This window comes from Trematomus bernacchii, unplaced genomic scaffold, assembly GCF_902827165.1.
Source record: "Trematomus bernacchii unplaced genomic scaffold, fTreBer1.1, whole genome shotgun sequence".
Taxonomy (NCBI): Eukaryota; Metazoa; Chordata; class Actinopteri; order Perciformes; family Nototheniidae; genus Trematomus; species Trematomus bernacchii.
The window spans coordinates 621,607-642,609 of NW_022987615.1; the positions used below are offsets into that span (position 1 = coordinate 621,607).

A 21,003-nucleotide genomic window follows, 5' to 3' on the forward strand; every position below is an offset into this window, starting at 1 on the left:
GGTTTAGGGTTAAGGTTTAGGGTTTAGGGTTAGTAGGGTTAGGGTTTAGGGTTAGGGTTTAGGTTTAGGGTTAGTAGGGTTAGGTTAGGGTTAGGGTTAGGATTAGGATTAGGGTTTAGGGTTTAGGGGTTAGGGTTAGGGTTTAGGGGTTAGGGTTAGGGTTAGGGTTAGGGGTTATGTTTAGGGTTTAGGGTTAGTAGGGTTAGGGTTTAGGGTTAGGGGTTTAGGTTTAGGGTTTAGGGTTTAGGGTTAGGGTTTAGGGTTAGGGTTAGGGGTTTAGGGTTTAGGGTTAGTAGGGTTAGGGTTATCATAAAACAACTTTACGTACCACAAAATAAATCTACTTGCATCTGAGAACATGACGGATGTTTTTTAAAGGTCCCACCTTTACTGTGTGTGTATAAGGCTTATTATGAATACTGCTTACATTTATCACATTTAGTTTTGGTACTTAGTAAGTATGTTTTGAAGCTAATACTCGTACCTGTTTCTACACCTTAGTATTTGTAATATTAGTACTTTTTACCGACTTCCTCCATCTCTGGCTGAGTCCTTGTTGTTACTCTAAAGACTAAAGAGAGCTCATTAAGAGTGTGTGTTTGTTCTATAATGATATCTCCGCCCACCTGTGTGTGTGTGTGTGTGTGTGTGTGTGTGTGTGTGTGTGTGTGTGTGTGTGTGTGTGTGTGTGTGTGTGTGTCTGCTCAGAGTTAATTAAGCATCTCTCCTCCAATCACAGCGTCTTCAGCAGGACACTTAACGAGGCGCTCACAGCTCGTTAAATAATTAATAACAGCTCATCAATATTCCATCTGCTCAGCAGCAGCATCGGGGGGAGGAGGAAGAGGGGGAGGAGGAAGAGGAGGAGGAGGAGGTGTTTAGATGTCGGAGCAAAGAGACAAACCTCCTTCAGTCTGTTGAGAACAAGAAGAAGGAGGTTCACATGTTTCAACATCTGTCGCTGCGCTGCGTTCAGGGTCAATCTGGGAGAGTGGGAACTTGGAGAGAGCTGCTGCTGTCAGCCGGTTTCTCATTCAGTGTTTGTGGGAGGATTAAACTGTTTTTTAATCTATATCAGGTTTCCATAAGTGCTTGTTGTTGTGTGTGTGTTGCTTTCTGTATGTAGAGTGGATGTGTTGCTATTTATATATCTATGTGTATCTGTTGCGCACCAGCTGTGAAAACACATTTCCCCCTAGGTCAATTAATCATAATCTAAACCCCTCACTCACACAGATGCTTATCTCCTCCTATAGACAAACACATTACATTTACACATGCATTATATAAACGCACAATACCTCTGCAAACACACTCTTCTGTTCTGTGGACAAATATCTCTAACAATTCAACAAAATACTACCACCTGTAATACTGCACAGCCAAAATGCGTTTAAAAATAGTAAAAACATTATTATTATCATGTAATGTAATCTATACATGTTTTTATTTATTGCCTAATTCTCTCTTCTAAACAAAAGTAATCACCTTAAATCAGACAAACCGAACATATGTTTAAAACTAAGGAGTTTTTTTGTTGTTGTTTTTTAAAGTATTTTTTACACATTGTATTATTCAATTATATATTTAAAAACATTTTTAATAATATTTATATTTGGTTTTTTTTACACAATATTGTATTTTTATTTAGAATATATTTTTATTATTTGTTAAATATTTGCAATTACTTTCCTTTTTGTTTGTTTAACCCTCCTGTGTTAGTTTCCCCCCCCCCCCTTACTTTGGTGTACGCGGTCAAATTTGACCGGTCCTGTTTTAACTGCTATTACATTAACACAAAAACCATTAATCATCACCACATTTCATTTAACACCCTTTCAAACTGTAAATATTGTATCAGACTACTGGTATACATGAACAACTGCAGTATATATACAAAGAATAGACACTGAACATGTATTGAGTGTGCCAGGTGTGATCCATGTGGGGGGATGGGCACATAAGAGCGGGAAATGTGTCAAATAGGTGTCCTTTTCTTTATGGCGGTCATGTTTGACCGGGAACACCATGGGTTAGGGCTGTGCGATTATGGCAAAAATCATAATCACGATTATTAAATGCGATTATTCATTGACTTTGAAAACATCCATTTATTGAACTTTTAAATACAAATAATAATTTGAACAGTATCTTTTTAACTGTTGATTTCCCTGAGCGTATAATTCAACTGAAAAACCAATACTAAAATAAATTAAATAAATGATACATTTATATTTACATTTAAATAAATAATATCAAAATAATAAATACCAATAAACAAGATCAACAAATATTTTGGAGCGCACTTCAACAAGCTACTAAACATATATAAATACAAACAAATTTGATCAAATATGTTGCAGTGCACTGTCACAACCTAGCAAAGCAAAATAATCGTTTTTTTCGATTATGTTGTTTTCGTAATTGTGGCAGGCCAAAATTGTAATTGCGATTAAAATACGATTAATTGCACAGCCCTACCATGGGTGTTACAAAGTTGACTAAATCATCCAAAATCCAATGAAAGTGGTGATCAGCAATTGTATATGTTCAAATGTCTACTGTGAAGGATATCATAAAGCCTTAATGCAATCGAATGTAAAACTAAAAAGTTATGATTGATGAAAGTATTGAATCGGTCAGATTTGACCCGGACACAACAGGAGGGTTAAATGTGACTGTAGTTATCTTTCCACCAACACATTTCTTGTCTGTAAAAAAACATAAATGAGAATTTATCGCTGAACCTACTGTCTCAAAAGATTATATTTAGCATGATATCAAATATTTATCATGTCTTTAAATCTTGTATAAACACACTATACGCAGATATCGAAAAGAACCACTCAGATATTTTAAGATAACATGAAAAATCACAGTTTTCCCAACCGTTAACTCAAGATTTTTGGTAAATTAGTCGAAACACTGTGCTTAATAAACATCTTCCATATATTGTTTTCATTTTGAAACCTGCTTTGACTTTGGAAATATACCTCAGGTGAGAAAAAGGATGTTGTTAAAAATAGAATTTAATACTGTGTCTAAAATCTCTTGAAGTGTTTGAGGTTAGATTTACTCTGAGCATTTCCCATGATGCTTTGGGAGAAGCTCTGTCTGAAGTCACGTGCACACCGATGGACACGTGCACGCCCCTTCAGGGAGGACAGCAGGTAGATTAGTGTGTGTGTGTGTGTGTGTGTGTGTGTGTGTGTGTGTGTGTGTGTGTGTGTGTGTGTGTGTGTGTGTGTGTGTGTGTGTGTGTGTGTGTGTGTGTGTGTGTTGTGTGTGTGTGTGTGTGTGTGTGTGTGTGTGTGTGTGTGTGTGTGTGTGTGTGTGCGTGCGTGCGTGTGTGTGTGTGTGTGTGTGTCCGACCGGCCAGCTGTGCAGATGCTTCACTCAGTCTGATACTGATACTGTTTTAAAAGCTTTTATTTTTTAAATTACAGGACATTTAACCAAAATAATAATATTATAATTTCCCAAATTAACACAAAAAACGTAATTCTACTAAGATAAGAATATTGGCGCGTCGCTTGTATTTTTGTTTCCTTTAATCTATTCACAGTCGGTCCAAATGGAACGTTAAAAATGATAAATAATGTTCTACTGATGTAAAATAATATAATTAAATATCAGATGTATATATGCTGACTGTTCATCATCATGACTATCGGCTGCAAACTTATGAATGAGTTCAGACTCAAACACTGGATGGAGATTGTGTCAGCCAATCACAGAGCCGCTCAGAGGTCGCTCCAGACTACTATGTCACTTCCTGGCAGGTTGCCATGGCAGCAGAGGCAAGGTGGCTGTGTGTGTGTGTGTGTGTGTGTGTGTGTGTGTGTGTGTGTGTGTGTGTGTGTGTGTGTGTGAGAGACTTTGATTTGATTATACTTGTCCCCCGGGGTTCCTGCTCGCTCACAGTGTTGCTGGTGTGTGTGATGATGGGTGCTGCAACAAGAGCTAATGAGCTGTGTGAAGATTTACTGTGTGTGTGTGTGTGTGTGTGTGTGTGTGTGTGTGTGTGTGTGTGTGTGTGTGTGTGTGTGTGTGTGTGTGTGTGTGTGTGTGTGTGTGTGTGTGTGTGTGTGTGTGTGTGTGTGCGTGCGCTGAAATCGACTCTGAGGTTAACCCTCGCCTGACTTGAAGACTACAAAAGACTAAAATGTGCCTTAAAGGGACAGTACACCCCACAAAAAATGAATACAAAATACACATTTTCAATCTAGCTTGTTTTGAGTTGCAGAGTTTAGGAGATATCCAAAATGATTCAAAGAGATCAATCAGAAGTTATCAAAAGTTTAAATTCTTCTATATATATATTAAACACAATTAAAAACGATTAAACGTGTTCTATAAAATACTCTATCATACAGTTTGACAGTATTACGACAGCATTAGTTGACCATGAATCCAATGGTAAATGTATCCTGTTTATTACGTGTAATTAAACTTGTACTTTTGACATTATGATTAGCTTTGCATGACATATATAACCTTTAAATAAAGTGTATACATTCTGTGTTTCAGTTAATGACATCACTTCCTGTCTGTTTCCATCCAGCTGTAGATGTGACCCTCTTGAAGGAAACTGTCGCCACGATTTAACCGGCACTTCCTGTCTGCTCCGGCCCCAGTGCACCATGGGATTTGCAGTTCTTCTCACTCTCCTCGTCTCCCTGGTGACATCGTCAGTTTGTGACGAAGAGGGCGGGGCCAGTCAAGGTAAAAAAAAAATCTGTTTAATCGACGACACACAGATAGACATATGAAGATTTAGCGTTTAGCATTTTTTGACGTCTTGTAGATTGTGTGTGTGTGTGTGTGTGTGTGTGTGTCTTGTTTTACGGTGTGTGAGATGAGCTGTGTGATTTGTGTACGTTTGTTTGTTTATTTGACTGTACAGCACTTTGGTCTGGAGGTTTTAAAGTGCTTCATAAATAAAGCTGTATTGTAAGGTTTGATGTGTGTGTGTGTGTGTGTGTCCTGCAGGTGGCGCTGTGCTGTGTCCTCTGCAGTGTGTGTGTGAGACGCGGCCCTGGTACACCCCGCAGAGTGTGTATCACCAGGCCAAGACGGTAGACTGCAATGAACTCCATCTGCACCGAATACCAGCCAACGTCTCCGCGGACACACAGGTGAGGAACACTTTAAAGGTGTCCTATCATGCAAAATGCACTTTTCGATGTCTTTTATACATAAATATGTGTCCCTGGTGTGTCAGGGTGTGTCACAGCGTCAGAAAATAAAACCCTCTCTCTTTTCCTCCGTACCCAAATCTCTAAAAACGGGGATGATCCAGATTTGCGTCCGATATGACGTCATGTCTGAAATGTGGGCTGGCTTTAGACCCACGGCCTATCAGAAACGTTGCTATCAGAAACAATGCACGGCGTGTTTTGGACGTGTTTACATTAGCAAGCATCGCTAACACTCAGAGCTAACCTGTACTGGAGAGAGCATGTGTAAAGAAGCAGGAAATAAAGAAAGGAACTCACCTTGTGGTAAACCTGAGAGAGAAAAAGCATTTGAGCGTCATACTGTTTCAGAAATAATCCTTGATGTGGTTTGGAACATGATGGCGTTTAATCATTAAAAGGGCTGGAATAGAGGGACATGAGGGATGTCTAAAATGCATGATCTGTTTGGTATTGGACATGTTTTATATATATCTGAGACCTATAATATATGCCTAAAAATAGTATAATAGGAGACCTTTAATAATAACCTTCATTTAATTAATATACGCCTATATCCTTTAAACTTCTCCAAGCTGTAGACGTGTTGTTGACATGTTGTTGGCGTGTTGTAGACGTGTTGTTGACGTGTTGTTGACGTGTTGTTGACGTGTTGTTGACGTGTTCCAGGTGATGCTGCTGCAGAGTAACAACATCTCCTCGATCACCACTGAGCTGCAGAGTCTGTACAACCTCACAGAGCTGGACCTGTCTCAGAACCACTTCACACAGGTAACACACACCTTTACTGGTTTTATTTATATAGTTTCACGTGGTCTACCTTTTGTGTGATTTAGCGTAAGTTTCCATCATACAGTACGGCCTGATTTCAAGCAAACTTCCTGCAGTTTTGTCTTCACTATTTGGGTTTATTGTTAAGTGTTAGAAAAATATCACTCGTCACCGGCTTGAGCTTCAATCTCAGGATCCATGTATTTGTGATCCTCTCCAGAATGGAAGTAGTCATCACATACAGAGCATCAACTAGTTCCTGAACAGTGTCCTTCACATGCTGATATCCAAGAGAGGGAGTTACACAGTCACAAGATGGAGGAATACCGGTTCTTCTAGGTCACATGTGTCAAACTCAAGGCTCGGGGGCCAAATCAGGCCCTTGGTGGATTTAATTTCGGCCCGCAGGATAATTTTTAATTACTATTAGATCTGGCCCGCCGGTATATTGCACGCACACCTTCACTCAATCCTGAGGGTCTCCTCAGCTCAGAGCCTGACCCCAAACATTGATGAACTTGCACCCAAGATGAGATGCCAAGATAGAGTCGATAGAGCCATAAGAAATGAATGTAACTGATTATTTAATGTTGTTTTTATAGGCAATAATTTAAGCTTTGTTAGTTCCAGGTTTAATATGTGCAATAAGTTCATTTCAATACGTTTTGCAATAAACATTGAACCAGTCCGGCCCTCGACTAGTACCCATTTTTTTGGCCCACTGTGTATTTGAGTTTGACACCCCTGTTCTAGGTAATCATACATCCTGTCATGTACACAATACTGAGTTTTTTCTCAAAATGTCAACATTCTGACTTTTTCCTAAAAATGTCAACATTCTGACTTTTTCCTCAAAATCTCAAAATTCGGACTTTTCCCCAAAATCTCAAAATTCGGACTTTTTCCAAAAAGTGTCAACATTCTTGACTTTTTCCTAAAAATGTCAACATTCTGACTTTTTCCTAAAAATGTCAACATTCTGATTTTTTCCTCAAAATCTCAAAATTCTGACTTTTCCCCAAAATCTAAAAATTCTGACTTTTTCCAAAAAAATTCAAAATCCTGACTTTTTCCTCAAAATCTGGAAGTAGTCATCACATACAGAGCATCAACTAGTTCCTGAACAGTGTCCTTCACATGCTGATATCCAAGAGAGGGAGTTACACAGTCACAAGATGGAGGAATAGAAAGCAGTATTCAATTCAATTCAATTCAATTCAATAGCTTTATTAGCAATGACCATATTTACATACAGTATTGCCAAAGCTCTGTATAGTTGCAACATCTATACAAAAATACACACAAATAAACAAACAAACAGTTATAAACAAACTGCTAAGAACATGTTTTTTTCCCCAAGGAATACAGATTCATTTCATTCATATAATACATTAATACAAAAATAGAATATGATATACATAAGATATATAAGATGTGAGAGCTGGCGTATCTGCTCATTCCGATTCCCTCAAACTGTGGCAGGCAGAGACAAACTGTCCTGCAACGATGCAGCTCTCTTTATATTCCCCGAGAAGTATTTTTAGTTTTTCATTTTTAAATATTTAAATATGAGTATTCAATGTTTAGTTCAGATTAGCTCCACGTCAGAAATGATCATGCTTGTCATATGTCTATCTCCATAGAGGCTGAATCATCATGTTAATCACATAGCTATCATATGCCTAAAACAGTCCTGATGCTCTTCTAGGTAATCATACATCCTGTCATGTTCACAGCTACAGTTGGGATACCTTTGTTATCATGTTACTCTCATATTGGAAGAGGACATTCAGTATTTCCCCAACATTAAGTTTATCTGTTGTTCTTTACTGTTGTTTTAATGCATTGAAAGTAATATGAAATATACCACTTAGTCACGGGTTATCAGCTTACAAAATACATCAACCGTTTGTTAGCCTCTGTCAAGGATGTCATCCCAATAAAGTGCTGGTTTCTCTGTTTGCAGGTGAGCTCGATGGGCCTGTCCACTCTGGGCCGCCTGGTGACTCTGTACCTGGAGGAGAACCTGATCCAGGAGCTGGAGGACTTCAGTCTGAGGAACCTGTCCAGTCTGGAGGAACTTTACATCAACCACAACCACATCTCCTCCATCGGACCCAAGGCCTTCGCTGGACTCTCCAACCTGCTCAGGTAACTCCTTCTACTTCTTCTTCTACACCTTCCTCTACCTCTTGTTATTGTTCTTGTTCTCCTTCTATAAGAACTACCGAGTGGCACATTTTTAAAAGCCTGCTGATTGTGATTTTCTTCATTACGGTAAATGTTTGATTGATTTTTCTGCTGTTAAAACCTTGGCCTCTTTTGTACTCGCAAGTTTAGCAAATTGCAAGCTTTATGTCTTCTTCACTCACACTGAAAAACTTCTTACAAAGACATCATAAGTGTGTGTGTGTGTGTGTGTGTGGCTGTACATTTACTATCTGTGCTGATATGTTTGATCAAAAAACATGACACGTGTTATTTGACAAATTCTGATATATAAGATTAAAGGGCACCTATCATGCAAAATGCACTTTTTTATGTCTTTTATACATAAATATGTGTCCCCGGTGTGTCGGGGAACTCATGCAGCGTCAGAAAATAAAACCCTCTCTCTTTTCCTCCGTACCCAAATCTCTAAAAACGGGGCTACAACGGAGCTGATCCAGATTTGCTGCTGATATGACGTCAAATCGGCGGACAGAAAGTTGCATTCAGAAATAATGCCTGACGTGTTTTGGACGTAATCTTGTCTTTGTTTACATTAGCAAACCTCGCTAACACTCAGAGCTAACCTGTACTGTGTAGAGCACATGTGTTTAAAAAGCAGAAAATAAAAAAGGAACTCACCTTGTGATAAACCCGCAAGAGAAAAAGCATTTGAGCTCCATACTGTTTCAGAAATAATCCTTGATGTGGTTTAGAACAGGATGGCGTTTTATCACAGCAGAATTTAACTTTCTCTCTGGTAGAATTCTGATCAGGCATTAGCTCCGCCTCCTCTTCTCTTTTTTTTCAAGCTAAGGACCCAAAATCTGCGTTTCTCTAACAGGGCTGCAGAAGAGGGGTCTGAGCAGTATGAGGCATGGCTACAACGGGGATCTGTTTGGTATTTTGAAAAAAAAAACTTCACAGACATGTTTTGTATAGGTATGGCCCTACAATATATTTTTCCAAAATAGCATAATAGGTCCACTTTAATAACCAATGGGTTTCTCCTCTTAAACAAAGACAAACTTCCATAAAAATGGATGCAACTGGTAGAAAAAGTCCATTCTAGTAATACCGCTGATAGAACCCCTAGAAATGGGGATAAGGTGGATTACCTTAGGGCCATTAAGAAAGGATTTACTGACCACATGCTCCACCTAAAGTAATATCAGTGTCTGATTCTCTGCTCCTCTAGGCTCCATCTGAACTCCAACCGCCTCGTGGCCATCGACAGTCGCTGGTTCGAGTCCCTGCCCTCTCTGGAGATCCTGATGATCGGGGAGAACCCCATCCTGGGTCTGGAGGAGAAGAACTTCCTGCCTTTGTCCCGCCTCCACAGCCTGGTTCTGGCCGGGATGGGTCTGGCCTCCGTCCCGTCCGCTGCCTTCCTGGGACTCGACTACCTGGAGAGCCTGTCCTTCTACGACAACAAGCTCAGGTGAGTGTGGAGGACGCTGGTTTCTAATTCTCATACTGTAGTGCTCAGGTGATACTAATCTTTTTAAGGTGGCTGCAACACGTGTAGTACCATCAGGGCTTGAGACTAATATAGTCCTTTTGTCCTGGGTAGTAAATGTGTTTTGGACACAGTAAACATGCATTTGACACGTAGAGGGCATGCACCTTTTATTTACTCATAATGCCACATTGTGAACAACAAACCCATGTTGAAATTGGCAATGCGAAAGCTAGTTAACGTTAGCTATTAGCAGTAAGAGAACAGAGGTAGCGTGAGTAGCGTTGCAATGCATTTATGCTCGATTAAGTCAAAATGAGTATTAGGTGAAGGTAAACCATAACTACCGGTATATCACGATGTGTTCAATGTAGTCTTTTAAATGCAGTTTTGCGTAACCCTTCCCACGACAACAAGCTCAGGTGAGTGTGAAGGACGCTGGTTTAATGAGATACTACCAAGTCCCTGACAAAATTCAATAATACAGTATAGTGTTCAGTTGAAATCCTTTTTTTAGGTGGCTGCAACCCTTGTAGTACCATCAGATCTTGAGACTAATATAGTCTTATTGTCCTGGGGTAGGAAATGTGTTTTTGACACGTAGAGGGCATGCACCTGTTATTGACTCATAATGCCACATTGTGAACAACAAACCCATGTTGAAATTGGCAATGCGAAAGCTAGTTAACGTTAGCTATTAGCAGTAAGAGAACAGAGGTGCCTTTGAGTAGTGTTGCGACACATTCACGCTAAGTCAAAATGAGTATTAGGGGAAGGTAAACCGTATATATATCATGATGTGTTCAATGTAGTCTTGTCAAATGCCGTTTTGGGTGAAAAAACAGTTTAACAGAAATGTTTTCACAGCAATATAAATGGATTTTAGAATAGGAGTTATGACCTGTTTTACTTCCTGACAAAACAAGTATGCAAAAGCTAATAAAGTAATGTTAAGGTACATGGGATCTATATATAGCTTTAGTTCATTACCTGGGTATCAATATTAGTATTCAGTGTTGTAAAATGTGACTTGTTCTGGTATGGACAGTATACATTTCTGGTAATCAGATTTCATGTTTTCTTTGCACTTATTATAAGTTGTACGTTGCTTTGGATAGCAGCGTCAGCTTCATGTAATGTAATGTGATTTCATCTCTACATCGTCTCTCTCTGGCTGATGTTCTCCGGCAGGTCTGTTCCCCGGGACGCTCTGAGCGTTCTCCCTAACCTGAAGTTTCTGGACCTGAACAGGAACCCCATCAGCCGGGTCCAGCAGGGAGACTTCCAGAACCTTCTGCACCTGGAGGAGCTCAGGTGAGGAAGAAATAGAGAAGTTAAGATCAAGTTTGGACTCAATACAAGACATGGTAAAGGTCACCTATTATGCAAAATCCTCTTCTCCATGTTTCTTCTACATCAACATGTGTCCCCTCTTCTTCATGTCTCTTCTACATCAACATGTGTCCCCTCTTCTTCATGTCTCTTCTACATCAACATGTGTCCCCTCTTCTTCATGTCTCTTCTACATCAACATGTGTCCCCACTTCTTCATGTCTCTTCTACATCAACATGTGTCCCCTCTTCTTCATGTCTCTTCTACATCAACATGTGTCCCCTCTTCTTCATGTCTCTTCTTCATCAACATGTGTCCCCTCTTCTTCATGTCTCTTCTACATCAACATGTGTCCCCTCTGTGTAAAAAGATTCTGAAAGTTTCAGGAACAAAGATTCTCTCTCTTTTTGTCCTGATCCATTTTTATAAAAACCTGTCTGAAAATGAGCTGATCAGATTTTGGCCACTTTATGATGTCATAACGATGTTTTGGCTTGAGTAGCCATTAGCCAATCACCAACCAAGGTAACAATAATTACTAATAACTGCTGTCTGTGTTTCAGTCTGAACAACATGGACGAGCTGCTGATTGTGGAGCGAGCGGCTTTCCAGAATATTCCAGAAATCGCCAAACTGGAAATCTGCAGCAACCCCAAACTGTCCTACATCGACCCGCAGGCCTTCAGGTGAGATCAACGTGAACAAATGATAGAAACAATGATAGAAGAAAAGTGTAACGTAAACCTGTTTCTAATATTTATCTTTTTCTGTCTTCTTTCATCTCCTCTTTTTGTTTCCTCTTTTTGTTTCCTTTCCTTGTTTCCTTTCTAATTTTGTCCTCCTCTCTCTCCTTGTCTCCTCTCATTGTCTCCTCTTTTTATTTATTTTCCTCTTCACGTTTCCTGTCCTCTCTTCCTCTTGTCTCTCCTTGTCTCATCTTCCTCTCCTCCCCTTGTTCCCTCTCCTTGTCTCCTCTTCTCCCCTCTCCCATCTTCCTCTCCTTGTTTCATCTCCTTCTCTAACCCCCTTGTTCCCACTCCTTGTCTCCTCTCCTTATGTTCTCCCCTTGTTCCCACTCCTTGTCTCCTCTCCTTCTCTTCTCCCCTTGTTCCCTCCCCTCCTCACCTTATCTCCTCTCCTTCTCTAACCCCCTTGTTTCCTCCCCTCCCCCCCTTGTCTCCTCCCTTCCTCCCCCCTCAGTGCCCTGTCCTCCCTGCGGACCCTCCTCCTCCACAGTAACCAGCTGAGCCTCCTCTCCTCCTCCCTCCTCTCCTCCCTCCCCTCCCTAGAGGAGCTCTCCCTCCACACTAACCCCCTGCGGTGCGACTGCCTCTCCTCGTGGGAGATTCACCTGGGGAACCAGTCTCACCTGAAGCTGCTCGACCCCCCCCTCACCCTGTGCTCCTCCCCCCCTCACCTGCTGGGGCGGGAGCTAAAGGAGGTGGTGGTGGAGGGGGGAGGAGAGGGAGAAAAAGACGGAGAAAATGGAGATGGAGGGGGGGTTAACTCCTGCCTCCCTCACATCTCCCCCCGAGCGTTCCCCCCCGCCATGAACGTCAGCGGCGGGCAGCCAATCACGCTCGAGTGCTGGGCCGACGCCGACCCCCCCCCACAGTTCTACTGGGTGACGCCCACCGGAGACAAGGTGTGTGTGTGTGTGTGTGTGTGTGTGTGTGTGTGTGTGTGTGTGTGTGTGTGTGTGTGTGTGTGTGTGTGTGTGTGTGTGTGTGTGTGTGTGTGTGTGTGTGTTTTCCTCTTCTCTCCTTTCTTTGTTTCCTTTCCTTGTTTCCTTATTATTGTCCTCCTATCCTCTCTTATCCTCTCCCTTCACCTCTTCTTCCTTTCCTCTCCTTGTCTGTTGGGAAATGTTGTAAATTAATTCTTGAATATAATATGACATATTTTGTGTTATTAAATTGCTTTAAACTGTTCTAAAAATTGAAATAGTAATAATCTAAAACCTATATACATATTAAAATAAAAACCAAATCATCTAAATACATAGTTATGTTATTAGGAAAGACTGATGACTTGAATGTTAATTTATTTTATACCTGTGTTCAGGTGAGCTCTGAGGCCGTGGCTGCACCAATCATATCAGAGGAGGGGCGGGGCTTAAGCAGGAAGAAGAAGAAGAAGCATCGGATGTCTGAGCCCGGCGCGTTGGTGATCGAACACGCAGAGCTTTCAGACGCAGGTCAGACTGATTGATCTACCACATAACCAGAGACGGCAAAAGTAGAAGTACAGATACTCGTGTTTAAAAATACTCTGGTGAAAGTAGAAGTACTGACTAAACTTCTTTACTCAAGTAAAAGTAAAGAGGGCTTTGAAATGTACTTCAGTAAAAAGTACCCATAACTAGCAGCTGTTTTAAAGAGTACCTGACCTCCCTTTATATTAATAGAACAATAATGTCATTGTTAGCTAATGAATGTTTCCATGCTGAACAACGGCAACATGACAACGTTTTCATTGGTCCCTCTTCTTTAGAGAAGACCAGGAAATGATGGATACACGGATCGTGTTCAAATCAATAGGCACGCAATGACTCTAAATAATAATGATCACGCCACCAAACACACATTCAAACTAAAGGAACCAGCCTGTTTGGGAAATGTGAGAAGTAGAAAGTACAGGTATTAGTGTTCAACAAGTAAGAAGTAGAAAGTACAGGTATTTGTGTTCAACATGTAAGAAGTAGAAAGTACAGGTATTTGTGTTCAACATGTAAGAAGTAGAAAGTACAGGTATTTGTGTTCAAAATGTAAGAAGTAGAAAGTACAGGTATTTGGGTTCAACATGTAAGAAGTAGAAAGTACAGGTATTTGTGTTCAAAATGTAAGAAGTAGAAAGTACAGGTATTTGAGTTCAACATGTAAGAAGTAGAAAGTACAGGTATTTGTGTTCAACATGTAAGAAGTAGAAAGTACAGGTATTTGTGTTCAACATGTAAGAAGTAGAAAGTACAGGTATTTGGGTTCAACATGTAAGAAGTAGAAAGTACAGGTATTTGTGTTCAACATGTAAGAAGTAGAAAGTAAAAAGTCATCAGAAAAATAAGTAGTGGAGTAAAGTACTGATACCAGAAAAATGTACTTAAGTACAGTAACGAAGTATTTGTACTCCACTACTTCCCACCTCTGGTTGTACCAAATGCTCTGTATGTGATGACTACTTCCATTCTGGAGAGGATCATAAATACATGGATCCTGTTTTGAAGCTCAAGCCGGTGACGAGTGAGATCTCTCTAACAGATAACATGGCGTTTCTCTCTCTCAGGTGTGTATACCTGTGTGGCGTGGAACATGGATGGCGCCGACACGAAGAGTGTCTCTGTGTCCGTTGACTCTCAGGGGGGCTCGTGGTCGGGAGGGGATCCCAGTAGAGAGGCCTCCTGGCTGGGGAACTCTTCAGGAGCTTCAGCCTCTCTGGTGGTGCTGGCCAAGGTACCTGCTCCGTTTAAAATATAACAATAAGAGTATTTTAAAGCTCTCCTATCATGCAAAATGCACTTTTTGATGTCTTGTATACAGAAATATGTATAAACCCTCTCTCTTTTCCTCCGTACCCAAATCTCTAAAATTTGTTTTAGACGTAATATGGTCTGTGTTTACATTAGCAAGCATCGCTAACACTCAGAGCTAACCTGTACTGGAGAGAGTATGTGTAAAGAAGCAGGAAATAAAAAGGAACTCACCTTGTGGTATAACCGGCAAGAGAGAAAGCCTTTGAGCTGCATACTGTTTCAGAAATAATCCTTGATGTGGTTTGGAACATGATGGCGTTTAATCACGGCAGCATTTAGCTGAGTATCTGCCGGGTAATTCTGAGCAGGCACAAGCTCCGCCTCCTCTAACCCTTTTTTCAAGCTAAGGACCCAGAATCAGCGTTTCTCTAACAGCTGAAACAGAGGGATATGAGGGATTTCTAAAATGCATGATCTGTTTGATATTTTGAGCAAAACACATCATACACATGTTTTTATATATTTGTATATATCTGAGACCCATAATATATGCCTCAAAATAGCATGATAGGAGACCTTTAAGATCATATATTGTATCTTGGTGTTGGTAATGATTACTAAATGAGTGTTTCCTGTGCAGCTGGTGCACGCCCAGTCGGTGGTGTTGGAGTGGAAGTTGTTTCCCAGCAGAGGAGCTTCGTCTGTGGGTCAGAACCAGCAGGACCTCCCTCTGACCCGCTGGACCAGCGCCACGGTGCACATCGACAACCCTCAGATCAGCTACACTGCCAAGGTGAGCACACACACACTCAAAGAACTATTCAAAAGGCATCGAAAAAACACAAAACGTTTCATAAAATACCCCACAGACAATCCATGTTTCTTTCAAATAGTAAAACATTTAAAGAAATTTTAACCAAACACTTCAACAAATTTGAAAAAAACAAACATTTAATAAAACAATCCCTTGTCTCTCCTCAGGTTCCAGTGGATGTTCAGGAGTATAACCTGACTCACCTCCTTCCTGCTACAGAGTACCACGTCTGCCTCACCGTCTACTCCGCCCCTCTCTACCCCTCCTCCTCTTCCTCCCCTTCCTCTTCCTCCCCCGTCCACACTTCCTGTCTGAACGTCACCACGAAGGAGGCGGGTTTCTCCGTGGAGTTGGTGGCGTCTCGGCGCAGCAGCGTGGCGCTCGCCGCCGTCATGGGTTCGATGTTCGCTCTGTCCATCATGGCGCTGCTCGTTTTCTACATGGGTCGCAGAGTCCAACAGCACAAGTCCTGCGGCCACTCGCTGAAGAAATACATGCAACACGCCACCTCCATCCCTCTGAACGAGCTCTATCCGCCATTAATCACGCTGTGGGAGAGCGAGGCCGAGAAGGACAAGGAGGACAAGGAGGATGGAGAGAGAGGGGAGGAAGCTGGGGGGAGACAGATCGACACCACAAAGACGTACATGTGGTAGCGGGAGGGGGGTTTAATCGACAGAAAAACAAACTTTTGAGGGTTTTAAGAGAGAGAGAGAGCGAGAGAGAGAGCGAGAGAGAGAGAGAGAGAGAGAGCGGCAAAGAGAGATCAACACAAGCCTTCAGACACCAAACACAACACGACTACCAGCAGAGACACTCTTTCAGGAGCATTCTGGTGTTTTTATGTATTCATTCATCACAAACTCTGTTCATTTACAGATGTTTTCATATATAAATTGTTACTGAAGGTCGACTAGACTTTATATAAGCGTCCAGCTGACCAATCAGAGCAGACTGGGCTCTGGTTTCAGACAGAGGGTGAAAAGAGGTGCTGCAGCACAGGCAGTATGAGAAAAATAAAGAGCTTTTTGAACATTAAAGCATGGAGACATGTAGAGACACTACATACTGATATACACCTGACCATCAGCAGGAGAGGACTCTTTAAAGTAGAGACATTACATACTGATATACACCTGAACATCAGCAGGAGAGGACTCTTTAAAGTAGAGACACTACATACTGATATACACCTGAACATCAGCAGGAGAGGACTCTTTAAAGTAGAGACACTACATACTGATATACACCTGAACATCAGCAGGAGAGGACTCTTTAAAGTAGAGACACTACATACTGATATACACCTGAACATCATCAGGAGAGGACTCTTTAAAGTAGAGACACTACATACTGATATACACCTGAACATCAGCAGGAGAGGACTCTTTAAAGTAGAGACACTACATACTGATATACACCTGAACATCAGCAGGAGAGGACTCTTTAAAGTAGAGACACTACATACTGATATACACCTGAACATCAGCAGGAGAGGACTCTTTAAAGTAGAGACACTACATACTGATATACACCTGAACATCAGCAGGAGAGGACTCTTTAAAGTAGAGACACTACATACTGATATACACCTGAACATTAGCAGGAGAGGACTCTTTAAAGTAGAGACACTACATACTGATATACACCTGAACATCAGCAGGAGAGGACTCTTTAAAGTAGAGACACTACATACTGATATACACCTGAACATCAGCAGGAGAGGACTCTTTAAAGTAGAGACACTACATACTGATATACACCTGAACATCAGCAGGAGAGGACTCTTTAAAGTAGAGACACTACACACTGATATACACCTGAACATCAGCAGGAGAGGACTCTTTAAAGTAGAGACACTACATACTGATATACACCTGAAAAAAGACCTCTTTAACTTCACATTTCTCCGTTAAGGTCAACACCTTAAAAGAACACCAGATTTAAATATTGGACCTACAGATTTAGAAGTTAACAGGATTTGTGGTTAATTTGCTCGAATATAAAAACACCAGAATGTTTCTTTTCCTTCTGTTTCCATTGCACAGGTTTCTTATGAACTCACACCTTCAGTTGTTAATCTGTTGGACCTCAGCTGCTCTGGAGAGATCTGTCAGAAGAAGACTTTAACAGAAGAGTTTGATCTGTTTCTCAAACTGTGGGTCGGGGGGCGGTTCTCGAGCCGTCTGCTCAATTTTAACCGGACGTTTAATTTTTTTCCTCCAGCAGCATCTGAAGAGACTTTTTAGTGAGTCTAAATGTTTTCTACTCTGCAGATTTCCTCTCTTTGTCTCGACTCTTGTCTCTGCCAAGCACACTGACAGTAGCTGCACTGTTTTAAAAAAAGAAAGAAATCTAATTATTGTAACTAAGTTCATCTGATGAACATGAATGCAGCACTAACACTCAGCACAGGCAGATTCCACGTGGAAACTCACACTGAAGGTTTTCAGAGTGGCACTTAAAGGTCCCGTATTCAAATCTGTCGTTTCTTTACATAACATTCAACTTTAAAACTATTTAAAGTAACTAATATCAAACTAGTTATTCATTTCACACTGCACAGAGACGTTAACACCTTCCCTACATATTTTAATGTAACCGTTAGTTGGAGGTCAAACGTCCGAGTAATTCAAAACTCCAAACACAAATCAAACTGTATGCAGATATGCCGTTTTACACACCTACACTTAAAGGTCCCGTGTCATGGCCATTTCTACTGATCATAATTCCATTGTTGAGGTCTACTAAAATATATGTATATTGTTCAATGTTCCAAACTCACATTGGTTTCTCATACAGCATCTCTGTATAGTATGTGTATTCACTCTCTGTCCTACACGGCTTGTTGGAGCTCCTGCCCCCCCCCCTCCCCCCCTCCCTGTGAGCCCAGTGGCCGTCTGCGAGACAGCGAGACACAGCGAAACCCAGCCCGAACACACACACACACACACCCGCAGCCTGGCTGGGAGTTTGTGTGTGTGCTCAGGCTGAGTTCCGCGGTGTCTCGCTGTCTCGCCGACCCCACACCAGTGAGCCGGCTCACACTGTCCCGCCGAGTCCGCGGATTGGTCCAAACGTAACGGCTCCGCGGACGTTACGTTACTATACCCGAAATACGTCACTATACCCAAGAAGTAAACAATGGAAAAAGAGAAATCTCCAACGAGGCGTTCTGGGGCAGCATAGACAGGTATTTTCTGTGTTAGAGTTTTACTCGCTACAGAGTGTACTTTGAGGATTTGTGACTCTGCAGACCGTTCACATGCAGAAAAAGCTTCATAACACACAAGGGGACGGGTAATAACCGGGAAAGCATGACATGGGCCCTTTAAATTTGTATTATTGCACATATTTATGTTACAACAAAGCATTTCATTCAGTGAGCGTTAGATGAGCGATACTGGAAGAATATACCTTTTGCTTAATACTTAAATTGCATCTTTTTGTTGCAATCATTTTGATTTAATACACATTACACACAGATAAAGTCCACTGGAAGGCGACCTGATACTTAGATTCAAAAGATTCAAAGGTTTAATTGTCATGTGCACATAAGCTACAGTGTAGAAATGGCAATGAGCTCCTCTAACAATGCAACATATATAATAGAATACAAAAATACAAATAAGTACAGACCCAGATACTCGTAATTACCAAACACCACTCAATACAAGATATAAGATATACACGTATAGTTTTGTATGCTTTTGCTCCACCTCCATCCACGACCTCACACTGTTCCTCTGTAAAAACACTTCACGTTTCTGCACATTAAAGCATCGCGACACGCCTTCAGTGTGCACATTAATGCAGTGATATATATATCTGTTCTCCAGCCTTCAGTCTGCACGCTCAGTCACTTTCAGTTCAGCTTCAAACCAAACTTCCTCTCTGAATCCGGGACCTTTAATCTTCCAGAAACTTCACTTTACTTGACACGCTGTCTTTACCAGCGCAGCATGAATGCATCACTCTTCTATTTGATTATCTCTGTTCTGTACACCGTGGTCCTGCTTCCAGTCCTGCAGCAGGATGGAATGAAGGTTTTTTAGCTTTTCGTTTGTTCACAAAATGCAGAGTTATAATCTCTGTTTTATAACTTGTAACACTTCAGAGTTTTTTTTGTTTTTTTTAGCTGTTACAGACGTTGCACTGGGAGGTGGAGGCGGTGGTGCTGCATGCCTTTGCACTCATATTTACGACTGTTTGTACGAAACCACGTCTGTGTGACGACCTGCAAACTGCTCGGGTCCATCAGGAAGAATTTAGACAGGGAATTCACACTAGACAAAAACACACAAGAAATCTCATAATTAAGACTTGTCAGTATATTTTATAATTCTGCAAATTAGTTATCTCATATTTACAAGGAATGTATTTAATTAAAAATAAGTTAACGATGTCACAATGGTAATATAGTTTTCTTGTAAGGATGAGATACAGATGCTCAAATAGTAAAAGGATAAGTATTCAAAGAAAATGCATAAATCCAAATGTTTATGAGACAGTTTTTTTGTTATTAAATGAAAAAGAGCTGCATTTCTTTGAGAGGAAGTCAGATGTAAACCGTCAGATAGGAACATGACAACAAACCTAATTACATTTGACTTTCTTGGATACAAAAACGAATTTATTTAGGAATGTATGGGATAAAAAACTGAATTTAATTTGAATTTCTGGCATTAAAAAGCAGTCTTTCTGTGTGTCGACCCGTCAGTTTGCAGGTTTGTCGTTCAGACTTTTAGCCAAATATTCCCTCAACCGTCTGTCAACCAAAACTCTTCAGGAACAACAAACACTCAAAGGATGCTATGGGCATTTCAAAAGAATATATTCTGTATATATTTACATTTTATGATGTTATAAAGATGTTTCTCTGGTCTCTCCACTGTGAGGAGCTTTTCTGTTTTGACACTTTTCGCTTTAAGACATTTGAGTCTCCAAAAAGTACATAAATTGATAAATAATGTCATTTTGATTCATTGATACTAGGTCTGCAGTGTGAAAACAGAGTGGCGCCCCCTGGTGGCGATCACAGAAACTATGACATCACTCTTTCCTCATGTCACTTAAATTACTTTTATTCTTAATTAAACTTGACATTAATATGCAGGGTATTTTGTATAAAGTGTATCACTCTATATTTGAAGACAACTATTGCTTATATTATTATTATGATTACTCGACACTGAGCACCAACTGTAACTAAAGATGTGTGTGTGTGGGGGGGGGGAAGATAATATAAATACACACTTTGTCACTCAACAGCCTGGTGTCTGATTGTTAACTCGTGTATATTATTCATATTCATTTACTATTTATGAAGATACTTTTCCTATAGCATGTGTGTACACATTCAAATCTACAATTTTCTCAGATTTCAGGTACATTTTCAAACTAAAACCTCTCTCGGCCCCCAAAGAAGGTAGATTAAGAAGGTCCACAGCAACCACATCATGAAACCCCCTTTAATTTACTGCAAGGGGTCCCCATGCATAGCGCGCCATCAAAAGCTCATAATGTCAGTGGCGCTGCTCCGCTCCGGGTGGGGGGGTGCTGTCGGAGGTGTTGCCGGAGCGAGGTGTCATGTCCCTTCTGCTTGGGGCCCCCAGAGTGTCTTGGTCGACTCATGATGTGTGATGTCACCAAAAAAACATGCAAACTCACAAGTGGCTTTTCCCCATAATTCCAAAATGTAAAAATCCAATTTAAAAACCTTGTAGTTTAATGTTTATAAGACGGACACAA

The 21,003-nt window shown here is 40.9% G+C and overlaps 1 protein-coding gene across 1 annotated transcript; it reads left to right on the forward strand.

Annotated features, from left to right (window-relative positions):
• The first annotated feature begins 3,663 nt into the window (after window positions 1-3,663).
• Window positions 3,664-16,028, forward strand: si:ch211-180f4.1 (leucine-rich repeat neuronal protein 1). The gene is made up of 13 exons (XM_034132189.1): window positions 3,664-3,805; window positions 4,531-4,725; window positions 4,993-5,138; window positions 5,868-5,969; window positions 7,936-8,120; window positions 9,376-9,618; window positions 10,828-10,950; window positions 11,533-11,655; window positions 12,170-12,614; window positions 13,034-13,166; window positions 14,252-14,418; window positions 15,079-15,231; window positions 15,420-16,028. Exons 1-13 carry the CDS (start codon window positions 3,664-3,666, stop codon window positions 15,906-15,908), a joined length of 2,646 nt encoding a protein of 881 aa, XP_033988080.1. The 3' UTR covers window positions 15,909-16,028.
• Window positions 16,029-21,003: the final 4,975 nt, after the last annotated feature.

Coding starts and splice junctions, on each gene's coding strand:
- si:ch211-180f4.1 (XM_034132189.1), top strand. CDS start 3,664: ATGACTATCGGCTGCAAACTTATGAATGAGTTCAGACTCAAACACTGG. Junction 3,806..4,530: donor GCCATGGCAGCAGAGGCAAG/GTGGCTGTGTGT, acceptor TCTGTGTTTCAG/TTAATGACATCACTTCCTGT. Junction 13,167..14,251: donor CGCAGAGCTTTCAGACGCAG/GTCAGACTGATT, acceptor TCTCTCTCTCAG/GTGTGTATACCTGTGTGGCG.